The sequence below is a fragment of the Ranitomeya imitator genome, chromosome 5 (assembly GCF_032444005.1).
Source record: "Ranitomeya imitator isolate aRanImi1 chromosome 5, aRanImi1.pri, whole genome shotgun sequence".
NCBI classification, from domain to species: Eukaryota; Metazoa; Chordata; class Amphibia; order Anura; family Dendrobatidae; genus Ranitomeya; species Ranitomeya imitator.
In genome coordinates, this window is record NC_091286.1 from 706,420,357 (window position 1) to 706,445,201 (window position 24,845).

The 24,845-nt window shown below is 45.8% G+C and overlaps 1 protein-coding gene across 3 annotated transcripts; it reads right to left on the bottom strand.

The window, feature by feature from the left end:
- Positions 1-2,159: 2,159 nt before the first annotated feature.
- On the bottom strand, positions 2,160-23,191 carry LOC138638880 (WAP four-disulfide core domain protein 5-like). 3 transcript variants are annotated; one of them, XM_069728585.1, is made up of 5 exons: positions 23,010-23,191; positions 22,845-22,922; positions 4,676-4,813; positions 4,444-4,586; positions 2,160-2,250 (listed from the first exon to the last, which is right to left on the bottom strand). In XM_069728585.1, the coding sequence occupies exons 1-5, from the start codon at positions 23,143-23,145 to the stop codon at positions 2,245-2,247; spliced, it is 501 nt and encodes a 166-aa protein (XP_069584686.1). In that variant the 5' UTR covers positions 23,146-23,191; the 3' UTR covers positions 2,160-2,244. The 3 variants fall into 3 exon arrangements, with proteins under 3 accessions (XP_069584686.1, XP_069584685.1, XP_069584684.1); XM_069728584.1 differs by having other exon boundaries at positions 22,845-22,862; positions 22,917-23,189; XM_069728583.1 differs by having other exon boundaries at positions 22,845-23,187.
- Between the last annotated feature and the right edge of the window lie 1,654 nt (positions 23,192-24,845).

Genomic DNA, 24,845 nt, shown 5'->3' on the forward strand with positions numbered 1-24,845 from the left:
AAAAATGACCCAACACACGTTATCTGTCAAATTTGCAAAATAAGACTCAGTAGAACCAAAGATTGCAATAATTTGACAACCACATATATGAACCAGCACATGCGCAAACTACATGCCAACTTAGTGTGAGAATCTCACTGCCCTAAAATGCGGACTAGCGGGCCTTGCCAATCACCGGCCATCCCATAAACCCTATCTGCTGCTTCTTCCTCCTCCATCACCATTCCAAGTCTTCTCACACCGGTTTCTGGCTGCAGAAACTCCACTTGTTTACACCCTGCAGTTGGGGTGGGTGAGAGCCTGTCAGCTGTTACTGGAGTGGACATGATTGCTGCTTTTGTGTAACTTAGTAGAACACATCTTTCTAAATCCAACATAACATCTCCGCCTGCACCTCACTGACTGTTGAGCAATTTTTTCTGTTCTCCGTGCTCCACCCTCTCTCAGCAAAGCAAATAGCCCTTGGCCCTGCATTTTTTTTTGACAGGGGACATGTACATCGGTGGATTAAGCGAAGGGTGAAACATTATGGTTGTTCGTTTTCTGTTTTACAGGTGACAAGGGCTTCAATTGAATAGGCAGAAGACGAGTATAACTTTTGCTTTTTATTTCTAATAAAGTAGTCTGTGTAATTTTTCAATTAAAAGACTTTAATCTGACTGTATTTTTTTTCAAAAACTTTCTATGGGGTTAGTAATGGGGGCATCTTATAGATCCCTCTCCATTATTAATCCTTGGACTTGATGGCATCTAACAATACAAAGGGGACATCAACCTCACAAATATTACCCTACTTGCCACTGCAACAGGACAAGTTTGAAGAGCCAGGCAAAGCTCCAAAATTGGCTCATTTAATAGATGTGCATTTTCTGGATTGGCTGCAGGCTGCAATTTTTATGCTGGGCGGGGTCAATATTCATGGCTCCTTACCAGCCTGAGAATACCAGCTCCTAGATGTCTGCTTTAGCTTGGCTGGTTGTCATAAATGGTAGGGACCCCTCGATTCTTGATATCTAGCCATTATAAAGTTGACAGCTGAGGGTTGCCTGCACTGGTTATAAAAAAAAAATAGAAAAAAAATAGAGACCACATGTCAGTTTTTTGTAAAAAATGTACTTATTTATAGCGCAGGCGCAGGTTGGTGAAAAGCTGATACTCCCATCAGCAGCGCCTGCTCTCACTGTTATAAGCTGATGAGAATAGTATTCTCTCACCAGCCGATGCCTGTAATCGGGGGTAAACTTTTTACCGCCAGTCACAGCTGCTGGCTCATGCTCTCATCTGACATCCAGGCCCTCTATTCCTCTGAATGGGGTTCATGTACCCGAATCAAACTTTTTTAAAGATGTTAGGTCAACCCCCACCGGACTCGAACATCCACGAGTTCGCTCATCAGTATCAGTGAGTATTTGTACAGTAATTCTGTTTTTCCTAAAGTTACTGTACATTGCACTGGTGATTACTGTTAAATACCTTGTGGTTGTTTAGTGGAGTGATACCCTGAATCCTCGCCCATTTTTGTGGAGTTTGCTGACTATTTAACACTAGAAGTCCCAGAAATTTCGAGATCCAAAGGTTCCAAAGGTAGAAATGTTAAATGACCCCTCACTGGGACTTCTAGTGTTAAGTAAAGTGAGCATTTTAGCTACATTATCCATAAAAAGGATGACATTTTTGCCTGAATTGTGCGGGAAAATGCCTTAATTATTCCTTGCACTTTGCTCCAATATAGACTGGATACGTCATTCATCCTCACAGCTGGAATATCTTCACGTTTGTGAGTCCTTGGTTGTGATTAGAAAAGTTCTTTCCAACTATATTTGCTCTGAAAATTACTTGTTATGTAAGTCAACTAATGAAACAAAGGAGATAACTGAATACCTGACCCGGTACCCCACAGGAAGTGATGACATCAGTGACCCGTCCCTGTAGCCAATCAGTGACCTCAGCCATCACATGACTAAACATGCGCAATGCCATCACTTCCAGTCCGGGTCAGAGATCGGCGATAGCTGGAGAAGTAAAATAATGTTTCTTTCTGTATTTTATAACCATCTTTTCTTTCCTAGTAAAATCTCTATAATGGACCGGACCGATATATTCTGTATTATCTCTATAAATTCTCAGAAAATAATAAAATAAAAGTCACAGAGCAAAGATGGGGAATGATGTGTTTATTAGAGGCAGGAGTCACACGGCAGCAGATCATCACCATTTCCCACCGCCGATGTTTTCCATCTTGTTTTAAACCTGAAAGAAAGAAAATTATGATTAATCTATAGAAGTCGAGAAGACAGAATATGGTATATATAGCAGTGCTGGGGGTCTATGTGACCATGTGGATCACACATTGTACAGGGGAGGAGTTTGATTATATGCAGTTACTTGCCTAGGAGAGATGATGTGGCTGATTGGCTGGATGGGTGAGAATAAGCAGCTGATTGGCTGGGTGCTGCATAATAAGCAGCTGATTGGTTGGATGTAGGAAGAACAAGCAGCTGATTGACTTGGTGTGGCGAGACCAAGCAGCTGATTGGTTGGGTGTGGCTCAAATAGGCAGCTGATTGGTTGAGCGTGGCAAGAATAAACAGATGATCAGCTGGGTGTGGCAGTAACAAGCAGATGATTATCTGAAGCAAAAACATGTTTCATGCTCTGCAATACCAAACATCACCATGTACTGGGGTGGCGCTGTCTCTAAAATATAAATTAGAGTCTTCGGTCTCTTCCCATATATCCCCTTCAATGCCTGTCAACCGCTAAGATCTACAGAGAGACACAGGCTTCGATTCATCGATTGCGTGTTTTTTTTTAAGTGACTTTCATTTTTGGTCTTGTGCTAGTTGCTGTTTTTGGCTCCAAATTCTTCAACATGACGTATTCAATTCATGAATTTAACATAAATTGAAAGAATTTTTTTATTTCTGCCTTGAATGGTCAACCCCTTTCCAACGTGGGGTGTAATAGCACACCCACGTCGCAATCCCTCCCTTTGATGTGGGCTCCGGCAAATATATAGGAGAATATAGGAATATGTAAGAATATAGGGGAAAATAGTGGACAGGTGTGAGGTCAAAATGACAGGTGTTAGGGGGGAAATGAGAGGTATGATGGGAAAATGAGAGGAGTGAGGGGGAAATGAGAGGTATGATGGGAAAATGAGAGGAGTGAGGGGGAAATGAGAGGTATGATGGGAAAATGAGAGGAGTGAGGGGGAAATGAGAGGTATGATGGGAAAATGAGAGGAGTGAGGGGGAAATGAGAGGTATGATGGGAAAATGAGAGGAGTGAGGGGGAAATGAGAGGTATGATGGGAAAATGAGAGGTGTGAGGGGGAAATGAGAGGTATGATGGAAAAATGAAAGAAGTGAGGTGCTATAACTAACCACAGTAAGTTACTATGCCCGGGCAACGCCAGGCTCTTCAGCTAGTTCAAAATAAAATTTAAAAAAAATAAATCAAATATACACATATTTGGTATTGCCATGTTCAGAATCGCCCAATCTATCAATGTAAAAAAGCACTAACCTGATCGATAAATGGCGTAAAGAGAAAAAATTCAAAACACAAATTATGATTTTTTTTTGCTCACCGCAACATTGTAATGAAATGCAATAACGGGCGATTAAAAGATTGTATATACATTAAAATGGTATTAATAAAAATGGCAGCGCGGTGTGCAAAAAATAAGCTCTCAGCCAGCCCCAGATCACGAAAAGTAGAGACCCTATGGGTCTCGGAAAATGGCGCCATTTTTTTTTTTTTTTACCAAAGTTTGGATTTTTTTTCACCACTTAAATAAAAAAGAACCTAGACATGTTTGGTGTCTGTGAACTCGTAATGACCTGGAGAATCATAATAGCAGCTCAGTTTTACTATCTAGTGAACATAGTAAACAAAAAAAAGTGTGGAATTGAACAGTTTTTCAGTGCAAGATATGTTAAAATCAATCATGTTGTTCAAAATGCAGCTTGTCCTTCAAAAAACAAGCCCTCGCATGGCCATATTGACAGAGAAATAAGAAAGGTATGGCTCCAGGAAGAAAGAGAGCAAAAAATGAAAATGGAAAATGGCTCGGGGTTTAAGGGGTTCAATCTTTTTGGCACCAAAACTCTCAAGTTGCACAGATTGGAATAAATTGCGACAAATAATACACCAGGCAGAGAAACTGGAGTAAAGTTGCACCAAATATTGAGACTTTTATAAGATAGAAACTGATGAATGAGGCGAAAATATCTGGAATTGCCAAATGTCGCCCACAAAGCGGAAAAACAAAAAACTCATAAGATCACATATGAAATTGAATTTAAAAAGGCACAAATAGAATAATGAATTGAGTGTCAAGCAATGCTGAATCTGGCCATAGTGTGAGGTGGTGCTGGGACTTCCCGCTGGGGGAGGGTGGGGAGAGCTGCACATGGAGAATACACGGCTGATACTTACAGTATCCGAGCACAGCATCCGACAGCCGATGTCACAGCACCTCTGTCGCCCAGGACACGAATAGTCATCTTTGCACTTTACCACGGAATAAGGCTTAGTGCAGGGTGCGAATGTATTCACCGTTGGACAGTTCCCGGGTTTAACTACAAAATAAACATAATCTTATGAGTGACGCGACCTACACGGCAGCTATGGGGTAAAAGAGGCATCCAGCAGGGGGAAGAGCACGTACCGCTAACGCACTCTGTGACACAGTCGATGGAGCAGCACTTCAGATTGGATGGACAATCCTGGTCATATTTGCATCTTCCAGGTTTCATTCGTCCTGTGCATTTGCTCCATTGCGCTGGGCATGTTCCCGGCTTTTCCTCTGCAAAAAAAATAACGATCACTAAATTAGCACAAAAAGGATGAGGCCAAATCAGTACAGAATATCTAAAACATGTACACAGTGGCTCCACCAGCAGAATGGTGAGTGCAGCTCTGAACTTCTGATCCTGATGTGTGCTCCTGAGCTCCAGGGTACCATGACCTCACCACCTGGGGCCTGCTTTCCCAAAGCTCCCGCTCCACAAGCCAGGCTGGTGGGAGCAGGACAAGCCGGTAGCCTATCTGCACACTGGAGGACATGGGAGTGAGACAATCAAACCAGGATTTGCAGTATTGTGGCTTCTACAACCCCTGGTCCTCTCGAGACCCCGAGAATCCATATGTCTTCCATCATAGAAGATTTGCCATCCAGTGCGTGTTATAGCTGTCCTTCTGGACGTAAGGCGAGTGAGTGCTCACAGAGGTGAGGATGACTTCTTCCTGAGGAAAGTCGAGGACTGCAGAGACCCTAGGAGTCTCCATGAGTACGAAGATGCCACCAGGATCATCAGGCTCCTCACAAGTGCCTAAGCTCCTGTATCCCTAATCAGAGGAAAATACAGCTCCTTGCTAAGGTAAAGAGGCTCTTGAGTCTGGCCATCTCCTGTCCTGGTGGTGGGCTGCTGCTGACACCGTAGAGTTTTTTTTTGGTCAGTTTACAGTGATGTAGATCTCACAGATGCTGAATTTGGGCATTGTTTGGGGTGGTGTGTTTATATTTCTATGTTCCGATTTATGTTGTGAATTTTGTATGTGTATATTGTCCACAGCTTGTATAGATGGATGTAGATATGGATGTAGGTGCTAGGTTAGATAATGAGACAAAGAGTGTGGAAGGTTCTTGTGGGACTTTTGGATACTGGGGTGTTTGAGTGAAACTCTGGTGGTGCCTGATCTCGCATGTGGATTGTGGATAAGGACTGAGGCATGAGATGGAGGACCAGCTCCCAGGTCAGAGGTGGTCGGGATTGTTTGCTCACTTGTAGACTATATCGTTTATGGTTTAGCTCTGAATTTGTCTATATAAGACTTTTTATTTTTATGCTTAGTATATAATTAACCACTTAGTTACCACTAGGGTTGAGCGAAACGGGTCGGCCAGATTCAGAAGTCGCCGACTTTTGGCAAAGTCGGGTTTCATGAAACCCGACCCGACCCCTGTGTGGGGTCGGCCATGAGGTCGGCGATCTTCTGATCTGGAATCGGAATTCCGATACCGAGTTCCGATATGTTTAAGATATCGGGAATCGGTATCGGAATTCATATTTAAGCGTAAAATAAAGAATAAAAATAAAAAAATATTGATATACTCACCCTCGGACGCGCCCTGGTTCTCACCGGCAGCCTTCCTTCCTAAGAATTAGTGCCTGAAGGGCCTTCGATGACGTCGCGGCTTGTGATTGGTCGCGTTAGCGGTCACATGGGCGGTCACGCGACCAATCACAAGTCGCGACGTCATCTAAGGTCCTTCAGGCGCTAATTCTTAGGAAGGAAGCGTCCAAGGGCGCGTCTGAGGGTGAGTATATTCCTAATAGGTACATACTCACCCTCGGACGCGCCCTGGTTCTAACCCGCAGCCTTCCTTCCTAAGAATCAGTGCCTGAAGGACCTTAGATGACGTCGCGGCTTGTGATTGGTCGCGTGACGCCCATGTGACCGCTCACGTGACCAATCACAAGCCGCGACGTCATCGAAGGTCCTCCAGCCGCTCATTCTTAGGAAGGAAGGCTGCTGGTGAGAACCAGGGCGCGTCCGAGGGTAAGTATATCAATATTTTTTATTTTGATTCTTTATTTTACACTTAAATATGGATCCCAGGGCCTGAAGGAGAGTTTCCTCTCCTTCAGACCCTGGAAACCATTAGAAACCCAATGCACTGCATTGGGTTTCGTGTTTCAGCCAACCCCGACCCCGACTTTTCTATAGGATCGGCCGATTTCACTCGACCCGGCTTTTGAAAAAGTTGGGTTTTGTGAAACCCGACCCGATCCTATAAAAAGAAAAGTCGCTCAACCCTAGTTACCACCAATATGTCTTTTTACTGACCTGAGATATAAGATACTAGCTGCTGGCTGCCTACTATAGCTGACAACTTTCTGCATTAGCCATCATCCGTGTTGGCACCAACCATGGATGTTTAGCCCTTTAAATACTGCAGTCAATAGTTACTACATCATCTAGATAGTTAACAGAGTTTGGAGGCTCCCACTTTAACCCCATTGGCACTCTGAGATCCTGATTCTGTGGTCCTGATATTTGCCATGGCAGAGTTAGCGACAGTAGGAACATTTCTAAAGGCACTCGCACTGACGTCAGAAAGGTGAGGTGAGTTCATTGGCTGTGCACTCCCAGGACCTTTCTGACGGCTCCGAGAGTATGCAAACTTTCTCACACTCGTGGCAACGTCAGACAGGTTATAGGGATTCACCGCGAGACACTCAGCAGCGGTAGCAGATGCTCCACTGTGTCTCTGCTGGATGTCAGGATGTATGGTCACATCATGCAATCATGCAGCCTGCCATCTAGAGGTAGCAGAGTGAGACTCATCATGAGACAAATGGATTATCATCTTCTCAGCAGACAGGTGAGTAATATTCTTGTTTGGTATTTTAATTTTCTTACAGGGGACATTGGCGCCACTGGAATGGGTGATGCAGTAAATATGGTTTAATTAAAATTTATTAAAGGAGTCTGTGTCATTGTTTCAATTAAATGACTTTATTCTGTGTGTGTTTTTTTTATATCACAATGAGGTTAGTAATGGGGCATCTTATAGACACCTCTCCATTACTCATATCTGGGCTTGATGTCACCTGACAATACAAAGGTGACATCATCATCTGACACATAAAGGCAAGTGGGAAGACCGAGGCTAGGTGCTAGAATTGGCGCATCTTATAGATCTGCCTTTCTTGGGGCGGCTGTGAGGTTATATTTTTAGTCTGGGAGGGGGCCAATATCCATGGTCCCTTCCTAGGCTATCAATATTAGCCTTTGATGGTATGTCACTTTTTGAGGGGTTCCCATTTTAATAGCTAGCCAGTTATGCCTAAATATACAACTGTGAGTTGATATTACTAGCCTGGGAAACTCCAGGGGTATTTCCCACTTCTGATGCTATATACATCTGCCTCCAGCAATCGGTTTTCCCTTTTCTGGTTAAGAAAATTACGTGGGAGCCCACTCTATTTTTTTCAGAAAAATAATATTTTAATAAATAAATACATGTACAGTAAGCTGCACACACTGTATTAATTGTATATGTACCTGACATCTGTATATCTATCTATTCTATGTGTATATACTGTATGTAATCCATCTATTCTATCCTGTCGGGTCCTACTGTGATTTTACTGTATACAGCTGCTGAATTGATGGCTTTTCATATCTCTCTATCTTATATACAGGTCTGGCAAAAATTAAGAGACCACCACATCAAATCCCTGTCATGGCCGCCCAATATCCAGACCTGAACCGCACTGAAAACCTCTGGAATGTAATCAAGAGGATGATGGATAGTCACAAGCCATCAAACAAAGAAGAACGGCTGACATTATTGTACCAGGAGCCGTGTGAGAGACTGGAGGAAAGCTGCCGAGGTGCAAGAAAGCTGTGATTAACAATCATGGTTATTCCACAAGTTATTGATTTCTGACCTCTTCCTGAGTTAAAACATTAGTATTGTTGATTCTAAATGATTATGGACTTGTTTTCTTTGCATTGTTTGAGGTCTGCAAGCACTGGATTTTTTTGTAATTTGGACCATTTCTCCTTTTCGGAAAAAAACAAAACAAAATGTATTACTTGGGAATTCTGAGACATGTTGTCAGTAGTTTATAGAATAAAAGAACAATTTACATTTTACTAAAAAAATATAAAGAGAAAAATCAGACAAACTGAATATTTTGCAGTGGTCTCTTAATTTTTGCCCGAGCTGTCTGTGTATTTTATATATGTATACATATATATATATATATATATATATATATACACACACATATATATATAATGCCTTGCGAAAGCATTCGGCCCCCTGGAATATTTCAACCTTTTCCCACATTTCATGCTTCAAACATAAAGATACCAAATGTAAATTTTTGGTGAAGAATCAACAACAAGTGGAACATAATTGTGAAGGTGAACGAAATTTATTGGTTATTTCAAATTTTTGTGGAAATTCAAAAACTGAAAAGTGGTCTTATGAGAAGCAAAAGGTGACAGATTTAAAGGCCGAGTTAAGGCATGTGAGACAAGCGGCTGAGCACAGGGTGGATGAGCTGGAGAAGGAAGTCTCTGAGCTCAGGCGTCACCTGTCAACGTGGCAAAGTGTGAATAAGGTCTTAAGGGAAGATCTGGAAGTGCTCAGAGAAGCATTAAGAGGTCTTCTGCAAGAGGAGAAGATGGTGGTCGCAGACTCACAGCGGCAGTGCCAGAGTGGTAATGAGGTGGAGCTGCCAATGCTCATCCTGGGCAGGGGTCTGGAAGAGTGTAAAGCGGAGGAAGAGTTGGCGCTAAAATCAGAACAAGACAGTCACCCGGTCGTGGCAGATGTCTGGCAGATTTGTTCATTCTGCCTCTCAAAGATCTCAGTAAGTCTCGGCTCATTTATCTTGCACTGCACGCTTACAACGTGGTTTCCATGTAAATCTCTATAATACGTGATTCAGATGGAACCCCCAGAGGAAGATTCCCTATAATGAAGCAGATGGAGACACTGTGGACATCGTCTGATCTATGATCCAGCAGTGTCTGTCATTTTTAGGCTAGTATAAAAGTGCAGTCGACCATAGTTTTGTGCACCTCTGAAAAGAAGGACATCAGCTGAAAAAAGACCAGACGGAGTTCAGAGTAACTCTGCTGCCTCATTATAGTGAATGGAACCCTCGGGAATTTCATCTGAATCACATCACTCAGAGATTTAGATGGAAACCCCAATGTAAGTGCTCAGCATAGAGCACAGGATAAATGTGATCCCAGATATTATGTAAAATGTTCCTACCAAAAGCTTCAAATCAATCCACAAAAAATCAAGTCCCCACTCAGGTACGTCATCTGTTAACAGAAATCTAGGGGCTTCTATGTTACTGACAGTACAAAGGCTCTGAAAAAGCAAAATAGCTCCTCACCCCCCCCCCCCAAAAAAAAAATAATTCAAGCAAATTCTGCGCTCCCAATTCCAAATGCCCCCTCCCTTCTGAGCCCCATTGTGCCTAAACTGCATTTAGCATCCACATGCTTGGCATTTCTGTAGCAATGAGAGACTGCCTAATTTACGGGTGCGTGTCTCCAGAACCATGAGCTGGGTACAATGTACTGGTCACTACAATCTTCAGTTTGCAATTTTCCCACAATATCACTCGCTGCTGCTTGTTTCTGGAAAACGCTCGTGGAGTCAAAATTGTCACCACACCTGTAGATAAATTCCCAAAGAGGTACGATTTCCAAAATGGAGTTACTTGAAGTGGGATTTTGCTCTTCTAGCACTTAAGGGCTCTGTATATGGAGTCCGCATAGGATAATCTGCTCTCCAGGAGACCAATAGCACTCCATCCCTCATGAGTCTCGCTGTGTGGCTAAGCAGTACTGTACAGCCACATATGGAGTATGTCTGTCTACATTCAGCAGAAATTTTAGGACAAATTTTAGTGCCATTTTTACCCATTTTCCAGTGTGAAAATGTAAAATCTGGGGCTAACAACTGTGGTGTCAATATGATAACTGTACCCCTAGCTGAATTAGTTGAGAAGTGTAGTGTGCGCCCGCACGTCAATAGTTAACAACAGCCACCAACCAATTGGAGGCTGGCAGCTGAAGTCAGCCGCAGGCGCAGCGCACACGTCGCCGGCGTCTGACGTCATTGTCAGTCGCTGGTGAGTGTGCGCTGCTGGAGGGAGCTCGCCGCTGGAGCGCACAGTTCAGGTGAGGAGACTCGGTTTGCTTTTTTTTTGTTTTGGGGGCAATGCTGGAGACACTGGGTGTCACGATTCACACCGTGCCCGTCACCGCTACGTCACGGATCGGGGTGACTTTAGGCCAACAGACGGCTATCACATGTGCAGGGGGCTTATCTTAGTTATCCCTCCACTCCACAATGTGATGAAAAACACACACAAGGCTATTGACCTCTTAGTTTACAGCAGGGGCTTATTCTAGGTATCCCACTGCTTTTCTATATACCACGAACTGCAGGGATTTATGTATATCCCGCTTACAGTTCCACTTAAGACTTGCAGCTCTCTGGCGCCACCCTTACTCTCAGGTCAGTTTAGGTACTGCACCCTGGGTAACTAGTCGCCAGAAAGGCTGCCTGCTATGTACTGGCTATTGGGTACGCTGCAGCGATGCGATAAACTACTCCCACTCAGGCAGGAATAATAATTATTAACGCCGCCGTCGCTACAACATCACCCAAAAGCCTGCACAGTACGCTGCCACCAGCTTCGGTTAAACGGGTCCGAAGCTAACCCAACACAGTAGCGTAATTCCCTTCAGGAGACTTAGGGTACATTTTAGAACAGGATGAACGAACTAGTATTAAATAATATAAGATGTTACAATATGAGACAATTGCAAATATGTACAAGGTAATTATAACATAAAGGGATTACAGGAGAAAAGATAACACTCACATGTTCTCAGAGCATTGCAGGCAACCAGGCTAGTGGAGCTTCCATACTTCCATACGTCCCAGTTCATTGGACGTGCTCCAGGCTCTCCAGGAAAAGACAAGAAGACTCTGCTGGGAGCCTGCCAGAAACTTAAAAAACCTGCAGCCTGTGACCTCACAGAAAGGTTGGCTTATCCAGACCCTCCTCTCACTACATTCTGAGTACGTCAACCTTAAATTTGTCTACTTTCTATAACTTCGCTACAAAACATGTCATAGTCATAAACCCATAGTCAACAAACCCAGCAAACATCTCGGATTAACGTGGCCATTTGTTATGAACAGGTGATTCAGAACCACAATGGACCTAGTGGTTAAGAGCACACAAAGTGACCTGATAGTTACTAACATAGGACGAGCTCTGAGACGTGGAAACTCTGCTGACCGCAATCCCTAATCCTATCATACCACACTAGAGGTAGCCGTGGAGCGCTCCTGACCAGACCTAGGCGCCTCGGGCACAGCCTGAGAAACTAGCTAGCCCTGAAGATAGAAAAATAAGCCTACCTTGCATCAGAGAAATTCCCCAAAGGAAAAGGCAGCCCCCCACATATAATGACTGTGAGTTAAGATGAAAATACAAACACAGAGATGAAATAGATTTAGCAAAGTGAGGCCCGACTTACTGAATAGACCGAGGATAGGAAAGATAGCTTTGCGGTCAACACAAAAACCTACAAACAACCACACAGAGGGGCAAAAAGACCCTCCGCACCGACTAACGGTACGGAGGTGCTCCCTCTGCGTCTCAGAGCTTCCAGCAAGCAAGAAAAACCAATATAGCAAGCTGGACAGAAAATATAGCAAACAAAAGTAACACAAGCAGAACTTAGCTTATGCAGGGCAGACAGGCCACAAGAACGATCCAGGAGAGAGCAAGACCAATACTGGAACATTGACTGGAGGCCAGGATCAAAGCACTAGGTGGAGTTAAATAGAGCAGCACCTAACGACTTAACCTCGTCACCTGAGGAAGGATCCTCAGAAGCCGCAGCCCCACTCACATATACCAGCGGAAGCTCATAGACAGAACCAGCCGAAGTACCACTCATGACCACAGGAAGGAGCTTGACCACAGAATTCACAACAGTACCCCCCCCTTGAGGAGGGGTCACAGAACCCTCACCAGAGCCCCCAGGCCGACCAGGATGAGCCAAATGAAAGGCACGAACCAGATCGGCAGCATGAACATCAGAGGCAAAGACCCAGGAATTATCTTCCTGACCATAACCCTTCCACTTAACCAGGTACTGGAGTTTCCATCTCGAAATACGAGAATCCAAAATCTTCTCCACTATATACTCCAACTCCCCCTCAACCAAAACCGGGGCAGGAGGATCAACGGATGGAACCACAGGTGCCACGTATCTCCGCAACAATGACCTATGGAATACGTTATGGATGGAAAAAGAAGCTGGAAGGGTCAAACGAAAAGACACAGGATTAAGAACCTCAGAAATCCTATACGGACCAATGAAACGAGGCTTAAACTTAGGAGAGGAAACTTTCATAGGAATATAACGAGATGACAACCAAACCAAATCCCCAACACAAAGTCGGGGACCCACACAGCACCTGCGGTTAGCGAAACGTTGAGCCTTCTCCTGAGACAATGTCAAATTGTCCACCACATGAGTCCAAATCTGCTGCAACCTATCCACCACAGTATCCACACCAGGACAGTCAGAAGACTCAACCTGCCCTGAAGAGAAACGAGGATGGAAACCAGAATTGCAGAAAAACGGCGAAACCAAAGTAGCCGAGCTGGCCCGATTATTAAGGGCGAACTCAGCCAAAGGCAAAAAAGACACCCAATCATCCTGATCGGCAGAAACAAAACATCTCAGATATGTTTCCAAGGTCTGATTGGTTCGTTCAGTCTGGCCATTTGTCTGAGGATGGAAAGCCGAGGAAAAAGACAAATCAATGCCCATCCTAGCACAAAAGGCTCGCCAAAACCTCGAAACAAACTGGGAACCTCTGTCAGAAACGATGTTCTCCGGAATGCCATGTAAACGAACCACATGCTGGAAGAACAATGGTACCAAATCAGAGGAGGAAGGCAATTTAGACAAGGGTACCAAATGGACCATCTTCGAGAAGCGATCACAAACAACCCAAATGACCGACATTTTTTGAGAGACGGGGAGATCCGAAATAAAATCCATAGAGATATGTGTCTAGGGCCTCTTTGGGACTGGCAAGGGCAAAAGCAACCCACTGGCACGAGAACAGCAGGGCTTAGCCCGAGCACAAATCCCACAGGACTGCACAAAAGAATGCACATCCCGCGACAGAGACGGCCACCAAAAGCATCTAGCCACCAAATCTCTGGTACCAAAGATTCCAGGATGACCAGCCAACACCGAACCATGAACCTCAGAGATAACTCTACTCGTCCATTTATCAGGGACAAACAGTTTCTCCGCTGGGCAACGGTCAGGTCTATTAGCCTGAAATTTTTGCAGCACCCGCCGCAAATCAGGGGGGATGGCAGACAAAATTACCCCCTCCTTGAGAACACCCGCCGGCTCAGACAAACCCGGAGAGTTGGGCACAAAACTCCTAGGCAGGGCATCCGCCTTCACATTTTTAGAGCCCGGAAGGTACGAAACCACAAAGTCAAAACGGGAGAAAAACAGCGACCAACGAGCCTGTCTAGGATTCAACCGTTTGGCAGACTCGAGATAAGTCAAGTTCTTATGATCAGTCAAGACCACCACGTGATGCTTAGCTCCTTCAAGCCAATGACGCCACTCCTCGAATGCCCACTTCATGGCCAGCAACTCTCGATTGCCAACATCATAATTACGCTCAGCAGGCGAAAACTTCCTGGAAAAGAAGGCGCATGGTTTCATCACCGAGCCATCAGAACTTCTTTGCGACAAAAAAGCCCCTGCTCCAATCTCAGAAGCATCAACCTCGACCTGGAACGGGAGCGAAACATCTGGTTGACACAACACAGGGGCAGAAGAAAAACGACGCTTCAACTCTTGAAAAGCTTCCACAGCAGCAGAAGACCAATTGACCACATCAGCACCCTTCTTGGTTAAATCAGTCAACGGTTTAGCAATACTAGAAAAATTATTGATGAAGCGACGATAAAAATTAGCAAAGCCCAGGAACTTTTGCAGACTCTTCAGAGATGTCGGCTGAGTCCAATCATAAATGGCCTGAACTTTAACAGGGTCCATCTCGATAGTAGAAGGAGAAAAAATGAAACCCAAAAATGAAACCTTCTGAACACCAAAGAGACACTTTGACCCCTTCACAAACAAAGAATTCGCACGCAGGACCTGGAACACTATTCTGACCTGCTTCACATGAGACTCCCAATCATCCGAGAAGACCAAAATATCATCCAAGTATACAATCAGGAATTTATCCAGGTACTCTCGGAAGATGTCATGCATAAAGGACTGAAACACTGATGGAGCATTAGAAAGCCCGAATGGCATAACCAGGTACTCAAAATGGCCCTCGGGCGTATTAAATGCTGTTTTCCATTCATCGCCCTGTTTAATGCACACAAGATTATACGCACCACGAAGATCTATCTTGGTGAACCAACTAGCCCCCTTAATCCGAGCAAACAAATCAGACACCAGCGGCAAGGGGTACTGAAATTTGACTGTGATTTTATTTAGAAGGCGGTAATCAATACAAGGTCTCAGCGAACCATCCTTCTTGGCCACAAAAAAGAACCCTGCTCCCAATGGCGACGACGACGGGCGAATATGACCCTTCTCCAAGGATTCCTTTACATAACTCCGCATAGCGGCGTGCTCAGGCACAGACAAATTAAACAGTCGACCTTTAGGAAACTTACTACCAGGAAACAAATCGATAGCACAATCACAATCCCCATGTGGAGGTAGGGCTCTGGACTTGGGCTCATCAAATACATCCCGGTAATCACCACGTACCCCCTGACAACCCCAGCTGGACACAGATATTGATTTCCAATCCAATACTGGGTTATGGACTTGTAGCCATGGCAACCCCAACACGACCACATCATGCAGATTATGCAACACCAAAAAGCGAATATCCTCCTGATGCGCAGGAGCCATGCACATGGTCAATTGGGTCCAGTACTGAGGCTTATTCTTGGCCAAAGGCGTAGCATCAATTCCTCTCAATGGAATAGGATACTGCAAGGGTTCCAAGAAAAACCCACAGCGCCTAGCATACTCCAAGTCCATCAAATTCAGGGCAGCGCCTGAATCCACAAATGCCATGACAGAATAGGATGACAAAGAGCAGATCAAAGTAACGGACAAAAGACATTTCGACTGTACCATACCAATGGTGGCAGAGTTAGCGAACCGCTTAGTGCGCTTAGGACAATCGGAGATAGCATGAGTGGAATCACCACAGTAAAAACACAGCCCATTCCGTCGTCTGTGTTCTTGCCGTTCAGCTCTGGTCAAAGTCCTATTGCATTACATAGGCTCAGGTTTATGCTCAGATAATACCGCCAAATGGTGCACAGTTTTACGCTCACGTAAGCGTCGATCGATCTGAATGGCCAAAGACATAGACTCATTCAGACCAGCAGGCATAGGAAATCCCACCATGACATCCTTAAGGGCTTCAGAGAGACCCTTTCTGAAAATTGCTGCCAGAGCACATTCATTCCATTGAGTGAGCACAGACCACTTCCTAAATTTCTGACAATAAATCTCTATCTCATCCTGACCCTGACACAGAGCCAGCAAGATTTTCTCTGCCTGATCCACTGAATTAGGTTCGTCATAAAGCAATCCAAGCGCCAGGAAAAACGCATCAACATTACATAATGCCGGATCCCCTGGCTCAAGGGAAAATGCCCAGTCTTGAGGGTCGCCACGTAATAAAGAAATAATGATCTTTACTTGTTGAACTGGGTCACCAGAGGAGCGGGGTTTCAAAGCCAGAAATAGTTTACAATTATTTTTGAAATTCAGAAACTTAGCTCTATTTCCAGAAAATAACTCAGGAATAGGAATTTTAGGTTCTAACATAGGATTCTGAACCACTAAATCTTGAATGTTCTGAACACTTATAGCAAGATTATCCATCAAAGAGGACAGACCTTGAATGTCCATGTCTACACCTGTGTTCTGAATCACCCTGATGTAAAGGGGAAAAGAAAGACAAAACACAGTGCAAAGAAAAAAAATGGTCTCAGAACTTTTCTTATCCCTCTATTGAGAAGCATTAGTACTTTAGGCCTCCAGTACTGTTATGAACAGGTGATTCAGAACCACAATGGACCTAGTGGTTAAGAGCACACAAAGTGACCTGATAGTTACTAACATAGGACGAGCTCTGAGACGTGGAAACTCTGCTGACCGCAATCCCTAATCCTATCACACCACACTAGAGGTAGCCGTGGAGCGCTCCTGACCAGACCTAGGCGCCTCGGGCACAGCCTGAGAAACTAGCTAGCCCTGAAGATAGAAAAATAAGCCTATCTTGCCTCAGAGAAATTCCCCAAAGGAAAAGGCAGCCCCCCACATATAATGACTGTGAGTTAAGATAAAAATACAAACACAGAGATGAAATAGATTTAGCAAAGTGAGGCCCGACTTACTGAATAGACCGAGGATAGGAAAGATAGCTTTGCGGTCAACACAAAAACCTACAAACAACCACGCAGAGGGGCAAAAAGACCCTCCGCACCGACTAACGGTACGGAGGTGCTCCCTCTGCGTCTCAGAGCTTCCAGCAAGCAAGAAAAACCAATATAGCAAGCTGGACAGAAAATAAAGCAAACAAAAGTAACACAAGCAGAACTTAGCTTATGCAGGGCAGACAGGCCACAAGAACGATCCAGGAGGAAGCAAGACCAATACTGGAACATTGACTGGAGGCCAGGAACAAAGAACTAGGTGGAGTTAAATAGAGCAGCACCTAACGACTTAACCTCGTCACCTGAGGAAGGATCCTCAGAAGCCGCAGCCCCACTCACATATACCAGCGGAAGCTCATAGACAGAACCAGCCGAAGTACCACTCATGACCACAGGAGGGAGCTTGACCACAGAATTCACAACAGCCATTCTAATGAGATCAAATATGTCCTGTCTGTGATACATATTTATAGAGAAATCTCTACTTCTTTACCAGATGGAGTTAGAAGCTCATGTTTAGAGTGGCGGATAGATCCGCCCAGGGAGATTAAGAATATATATTTTCCTGTTCCTATCTTCAATGGTTGGCCTAATATCTTACAATAATGGAACAAAGGACTTCCAAGTATTCTAGAGATTTCTAATCCAGTTCCTGCTGTAAGAAGACTCTAGCCTGATCGTAAAAATTCCTTTAGGCAATAAAACTCTCTTCCCCCATGTACATTGGCAAGGCAGCTCTTGCCTGAGTGAAAGGGAAGGGGGGGTTTAGCCCACAGCCTTCTAGCAAGAGAAACTACTTACATGATATTTCATACAATATCGTGACACTGGGGCAATGCTGGAGACACTGGGACAGATTTGCTGGACACACTGGGGCAATGCTGGAGACACTGGGGAAGATTGCTGGACACACTGATGGCAATGCTGGACATACTGGGGCAGATTGCTGGACACACTGGGGGTAATATGCTGAACACACTGAGGCAGATTGCTGGACACAATGGGGCAATGCTGGAGGCACTGGGGCAATGCTGGACACTGGGGCAGATTGCTGGACACACTGGGGGCAATACTGGATACTCTGGGGCAATATGCTGGACACACTGGGGCAGATTGTTGAACACACTGTCAGGGGCAATGCTGGGCACAATGGGGCAATGCTGGATACACTGGGGCAATGCTGGAGATACTGGGGCAATGCTGGAGACACTGGGGCAATGCTGAACACACTGGGGTAGATTGATGGACACTGTGGGCAATGCTGGACAATTGGACATACTGGGGCAGATTGCTGGACACACTGGGGGCAATGCTGGACATACTGGGGCAGATTGCTGGACACACTGGTGGTAATATGCTGGACACACTGGGGCAGATTGCTGGACACACTTGGGCAATATGCTTGACATACTGGGGAAGATTGCTGGACACACTGTCTGGGGGCAATGCTGGACACACTGTCTGGGGGCAATGCTGGACACACTGGGGGTAATATGCTGGACAAACTGGGGCAGATTGCTGGACACACTGTCTGGGGGCAATGCTGGATACACTGGGGGTAATATGCTGGACAAACTGGGGCAGATTGCTGGACACACTGTCTGGGGGCAATGCTGGACACACTGGGTCAGATTGCTGGACATACTTGGGGCAATATGCTGGAGTCAGACACTGGGGCAGATTGCTGGACACACTGTCTGGGGGCAATGCTGGACACACTGGGGCAGATTGCTGGACACACTGGGGCAATGCTGGAGACACTGGGGCAATGCTGGAGACACTGGGGCAATGCTGGAGACACTGAGGCAGATTGCTGGACACACTGACGGCAATGCTGGACATACTGGGGCAGATTGGTGGACACACTGGGGGTAATATGCTGGACACATTGAGGCAGATTGCTGGACACACTGGGGCAATGCTGGAGGCACTGGGGCAATGCTGGATACTGGGGCAGATTGCTGGACACACTGGGGGCAATACTGGATACTCTGGGGCAATATGCTGGACACACTGGGGCAGATTGTTGAACACACTGTCAGGGGGCAATGCTAGGCACAATGGGGCAATGCTGGATACACTGGGGCAATGCTGGAGACACTGGGGCAATGCTGGAGACACTGGGGCAATGCTAAACACACAGGGGTAGATTGATGGACACTGTGGGCAATGCTGGACAATTGGACATACTAAGGCAGATTGCTGGACACACTGGGGGCAATGCTGGACATACTGGGGCAGATTGCTGGACACACTGGGGCAATATGCTTGACATACTGGGGAAGATTGCTGGACACACTGTCTGGGGGCAATGCTGGACACTCTGTCTGGGGGTAATGCTGGACACACTGGGGGTAATAAGCTGGACAAACTGGGGCAGATTGCTGGACACACTGTCTGGGGGCAATGCTGGACACACTGGGGGCAATGCTGGACACACTGGGGGTAATATGCTGGACAAACTGGGGCAGATTGCTGGACACACTGGGGGCAATGCTGGACACACTGGGGCAGATTGCTGGACACACTGGGGGCAATATGCTGGAGTCAGACACTGGGGCAGATTGCTGGACAAACTGGGGGCAATGCTGGACACACTGGGGCAGATTGCTGGACACACTGGGGGCAATATGCTGGAGTCAGACACTGGGGCAGATTGCTGGACACACTGTCTGGGGGCAATGCTGGACACACTGGGGGCAGATTGCTGGACACTGGAGCAATATGCTGGACATACTGGGACAGATTGCTCGACACACTGGGGGTAATATGCTGGACACACTGGGGGTAATATGCTGGATGCACTGGGGCAGATTGCTGGACACACTGGGGACAGGACTGGAGGCAGAATGTAGATACGGGGCATGATTGGAGACAAGGGGCAGAATGAAAGACATGGGGCAGGATTGGATCATGGGGCAGGATGGATACGATGGAGACAGATGGGGCAGGATGGGGAGATCATATAGGGTAGAATGGATACTCATGAGGGCAGGATGGGAAGATCATATGGGGTAGAAATGTAGAATGGATACTCATGAGTGCAGGATGCGAGAACATATGGCTGGAGCCAGGAATGAGATAAACGGGGGCCAGGATGGGGAATATTATTACCATAAGGGATAATTAAGGGATATTATTACTGCAGTGATGTTTTTATTTTATTTTTTGAGTATACTGTTTTAAATGGGGGGGGGGGCGGTCCTGTTACTGTGCAGAGTGACACTATCGACTTTTTTTCTTCATGTGGTGTAAAGTAGAAGTTGTGAAAAATTAAGTAATGTTTTCTGCAAGCGGAGCTCAAGATAACTGTTATTTCCTGCAGAAACGAGTCCTGGCTGGAAGATGTGATGGCGGTCTGTGCTGGATGAAAGATGAAGGACTTCACCTAGAGACGTCACTGGTGAGTCAGTGTTACCTATACACTGACACTATACACTGTATACTATATACAGAGGTCCTGTGTACAATGTCACCAGTGATCACTGTATTACCTATACATTATATACAGAGCTCCTGTGTGTAATACCACCAGTGATCTCTGTATTACCTCTACACAGACACTGCATACTAAGTACAGATCTCCTGTGAATACTGGCACTTATGGTGATAGTATTGTGTTGGTTTTTTTTTTATTACTGATCAGTATTGTAGTATTCAGTCACTTTGTGGTGGTAATATCTGGTCTGGAAATGGTGTTGTGGTATTTGTCCCTTGTATGTTATATTTGGTCACCAAGTGGTGGTAATATGTGGTCTTGACATGGTGCGGTGGTATTTGTTCCTTGTATATGATATTATTCGATCACCGTGGTTGTAATTTGTGGTCTGGTCATGGTTCGGTGGTATTTGTTCCTTGTATGTGATATTGGTCAAAATATACCTAAATTGTATTGCATATTTTAACAAATATTTAATAGGTTACAGTAGAGTAGAGCCCGGCCATTTTTCTGGAATAATCTGGTTTGGGTATATCATGACCCCGTCACATGACCCCCGTCACATGACCCCCGTCACATGACCTGGGGGGCCCACAGTGTCTGAACAGCCCGGGGCCTTGGCTACCCTTAATCCACCCCTGATTAGTGGAAACACGTTGATTTACTGAACTCTGACTGATTTTTGCCGACCTTGAGTAAAAATTCTCGGGAAACCAAACACAAATCTGGATGTGCTACACTTGTGCCGAATTTGAGACTGGCAAACGTTTTCCAAACAAGTTTGGTCATCTCCAGTCCCGATATAACACAATATTTTTGAGACACTTCTTTGATCCTATTGAAAATATCAGATACTATACACCTTGGATATTTTTAAGGAACTTCCATAAAAAGCCAAAAAAATCAATATGTTTCATACACTGTATATGAACCTGCCAATACTCGCCATATTATCCATCCCATATCCACGTAGTAAAGTGGCTATTACAGAAGTCCAAATAACCATTAGCATCTATGTATTCTTGAAATATGTGGTTATGATGATTGTACTGTTTTCATTCTTAATAATTTACAAAACCAATAACTTAAGACTCATTCAGTGTAAACTGGAGATAAGCATACTTATGCTATGAAGCCATAAACACCATGGTTTCTTGAACGGAACCTGACCAAAAACAAATCGTCTATGTAATGCACATTGTGGCTGTATACCAGGGAGTGGGAGATGATGATGAAGGCACAAGGGGGCATTCTTTGCGTCTGGAGGAGAGAAGGTTTTTCCACCAACATAGAAGAGGATTCTTTACTGTTAGGGCAGTGAGAATCTGGAATTGCTTGCCTGAGGAGGTGGTGATGGCGAACTCAGTCGAGGGGTTCAAGAGAGGCCTGGATGTCTTCCTGGAGCAGAACAATATTGTATCATACAATTATTAGGTTCTGTAGAAGGACGTAGATCTGGGGATTTATTATGATGGAATATAGGCTGAACTGGATGGACAAATGTCTTTTTTCGGCCTTACTAACTATGTTACTATGTTACTATATGTATGACTGGAAATGCCTTGTCACCAAATTAGCATAACTGGGTGTGAATCAAGTCATCGACCATGTGGTTTATCCACAGTTTAGTGGCTATGACATCTACAATTTGTCAGGATCCTCTGCCCATTATTTCTTCACACCTCGGCTTCCACAATTGGATGTTTTCATTGGTCGTTATCTCATGCTCTTATAGATAGATAATGAAGGTGGAGGTCAACATCTAAGAACACGAGGTAAGATGAGTGTCTGAAAAGTCTAAACAATGAGGAGGGTTTGGGCCATGGACACAACAAAATTCATCCTCATGGGGTTATATCATGTGTACAGCTTTTTAGTACAGGAAGCATCTGCTGCTTGAGCCCTTGGCAATTGGCTTTAATATAATATTTTCTCATCTTTATTAAAGACACAATGAAGTCATAACGTAATGCAAATGAATAAGGAAAACTAGACTTCACATCCTGGGGCATGTCCTCCTACCTTCAGTTCCACCATCGAAGCAGCACAAATAGCCTCGTGACAACTGATGACCTAATTGATCTTATTGTTTTCTATGGGGTCATTTTTAAGCATGATGGGACCAATTTTGCTGCCAGATCTCTACCAATGAGTCAACATCTCAATGCAGCTATGGACACTGGACCAGAGAACAACATCACCAGCTTTGTTCAACTCAGGCATGAGATAGCAAGCCAAACAGAGAAGACTTCACTCAACCAGTTCTTAGATACCAATAAGACTATTCACCTTTGATCCCCATAACTTACTGGGTGGTGGTGGTGGATGATTGTGCGGATTCCATGGTTTTGGTGGTGGTGGATTCCATGGTGGTGGTGGAGGATTGTGCGGATTCCATGGTTTTGGTGGTGGTGGATTCCATGGTGGTGGTGGAGGATTGTGCGGATTCCATGGTTTTGGTGGTGGTGGATTGGGCGGATTCCATGGTTTTGGTGGTGGTGGATTGGGCGGATTCCATGGATTTGGTGGTGGTGGATTTCCATAGTCATGTGCCAAGGTTCCTGCGTAGCACAGGATGAGTAGAATGAGACATCGGGTGTCCGGAGCCATGTCTGCAGAGCACTGTGGATATGAGTTATCCAGGTAAAGGGCACATCATTTATAGATGTGAAAAAAGATGGGAGGAGAAGATACAAGACCGGTTGGGCTCTTCCACAATGATAGATTTCACAATTTATGGGATTCTATGAAGACATCACTCTAATTGGCAGATAGGGATAATCATGTCAGCAACACCCTGGTATCTGGTTTTACAAGAATATCCCTGTGGGAGGGGGATGATTGCGGTTCCTCGCATTTGGATCCCAGAATTTTGACAAGTATGCACTTTCTTTTTTTAGCACCTGGAATCACCTTTCCAAGGTCAGGAACTCCGATGCTCCTCTGTCTGTGTCCCCACAGCATGTATCGCCACAGACCTAGAGATTGTCAGCAGGAGAGTGATGGACAGCAAAGGATGCGGACTCTGGATAAGGAACTTTAAAGGAAGAAAATGATCACCTACTCATAGGGAAGCTAATGATTTACCGATCACTGGTGGCACCACCACTGGGACCAACATCAAGCTCCAGAATGAAGCGTTGCAGAGACAGACCATATGGAGTGTCAGTTAAATCTGTACACCCACCACGCTCTCTTCGTTGTCTATGGAACTGTGGGAGTTTTCTGATTATAGGGCAGAGATCCATTTTCAGGTTGGTGGGGCTCCCAATGGCGGTTTCCCCAACAATCCGCAAGCTATCACCTCCCCTATGGATAGAGGATCAGTTACATAGCGAGATACTGACATATTAAATACATCAGTGGCCACATCAGATCTCAGGCATGGATTCCTCCAGTTATATGTATATAGAATAACCGATTATAGGAGAAGCCTCATGTCTTGGGGCGGGATTGAGGTAGGAGGGGAGGACAGGAAGGGGTGATGCGGGACTGAGGGAGGAGGGGAGGACAGAAAGGGGTGGTGCGGGACTGAGGGAGGAGGGGAGGACAGGAAGGGGTGGTGCGGGACTGAGAGGGGAGGGGAAGACAGGAAGGGGTGGTGCGGGACTGAGGGAGGAGGGGAGGACAGGAAGGGGTGGTGCAGGACTGAGGGAGGAGGGGAGGACAGGAAGGGGTGGTACGGGACTGAGGGAGGAGGGGAGGACAGGAAGGGGTGGTGCAGGACTGAGGGAGGAGGGGAGGACAGGAAGGGGTGGTACGGGACTGAGGGAGGAGGGGAGGACAGGAAGGGGTGGTGCGGGACTGAGGGAGGAGGGGAAGACAGGAAGGGGTGGTGCAGGACTGAGGGAGGAGGGGAGGACAGGAAGGGGTGGTACGGGACTGAGGGAGGAGTGGAGGACAGGAAGGGGTGGTGCGGGACTGAGGGAGGAGTGGAGGACAGGAAGGGGTGGTGCGGGACTGAGGGAGGAGGGGAGGACAGGAAGAGGTGGTACGGGACTGAGGGAGGAGGGGAGGACAGGAAGGGGTGGTGCGGGACTGAGGGAGGAGGGGAAGACAGGAAGGGGTGGTGCAGGACTGAGGGAGGAGGGGAGGACAGGAAGGGGTGGTACGGGACTGAGGGAGGAGGGGAGGACAGGAAGGGGTGGTGCGGGACTGAGGGAGGAGGGGAAGACAGGAAGGGGTGGTGCAGGACTGAGGGAGGAGGAGAGGACAGGAAGGGGTGGTGCGGGACTGAGGGAGGAGGGGAGGACAGGAAGGGGTGGTGCGGGACTGAGGGAGGAGGGGAGGACAGAAAGGGGTGGTGCGGG

Coding starts and splice junctions, on each gene's coding strand:
- LOC138638880 (XM_069728583.1), bottom strand. CDS start 23,145: ATGGCTCCGGACACCCGATGTCTCATTCTACTCATCCTGTGCTACGCA. Junction 4,814..22,844: donor TCATCCACCACCACCACCCA/GTAAGTTATGGG, acceptor TTTTTTTTGCAG/AGGAAAAGCCGGGAACATGC. Junction 4,587..4,675: donor TGTCACAGAGTGCGTTAGCG/GTACGTGCTCTT, acceptor TTTATTTTGTAG/TTAAACCCGGGAACTGTCCA.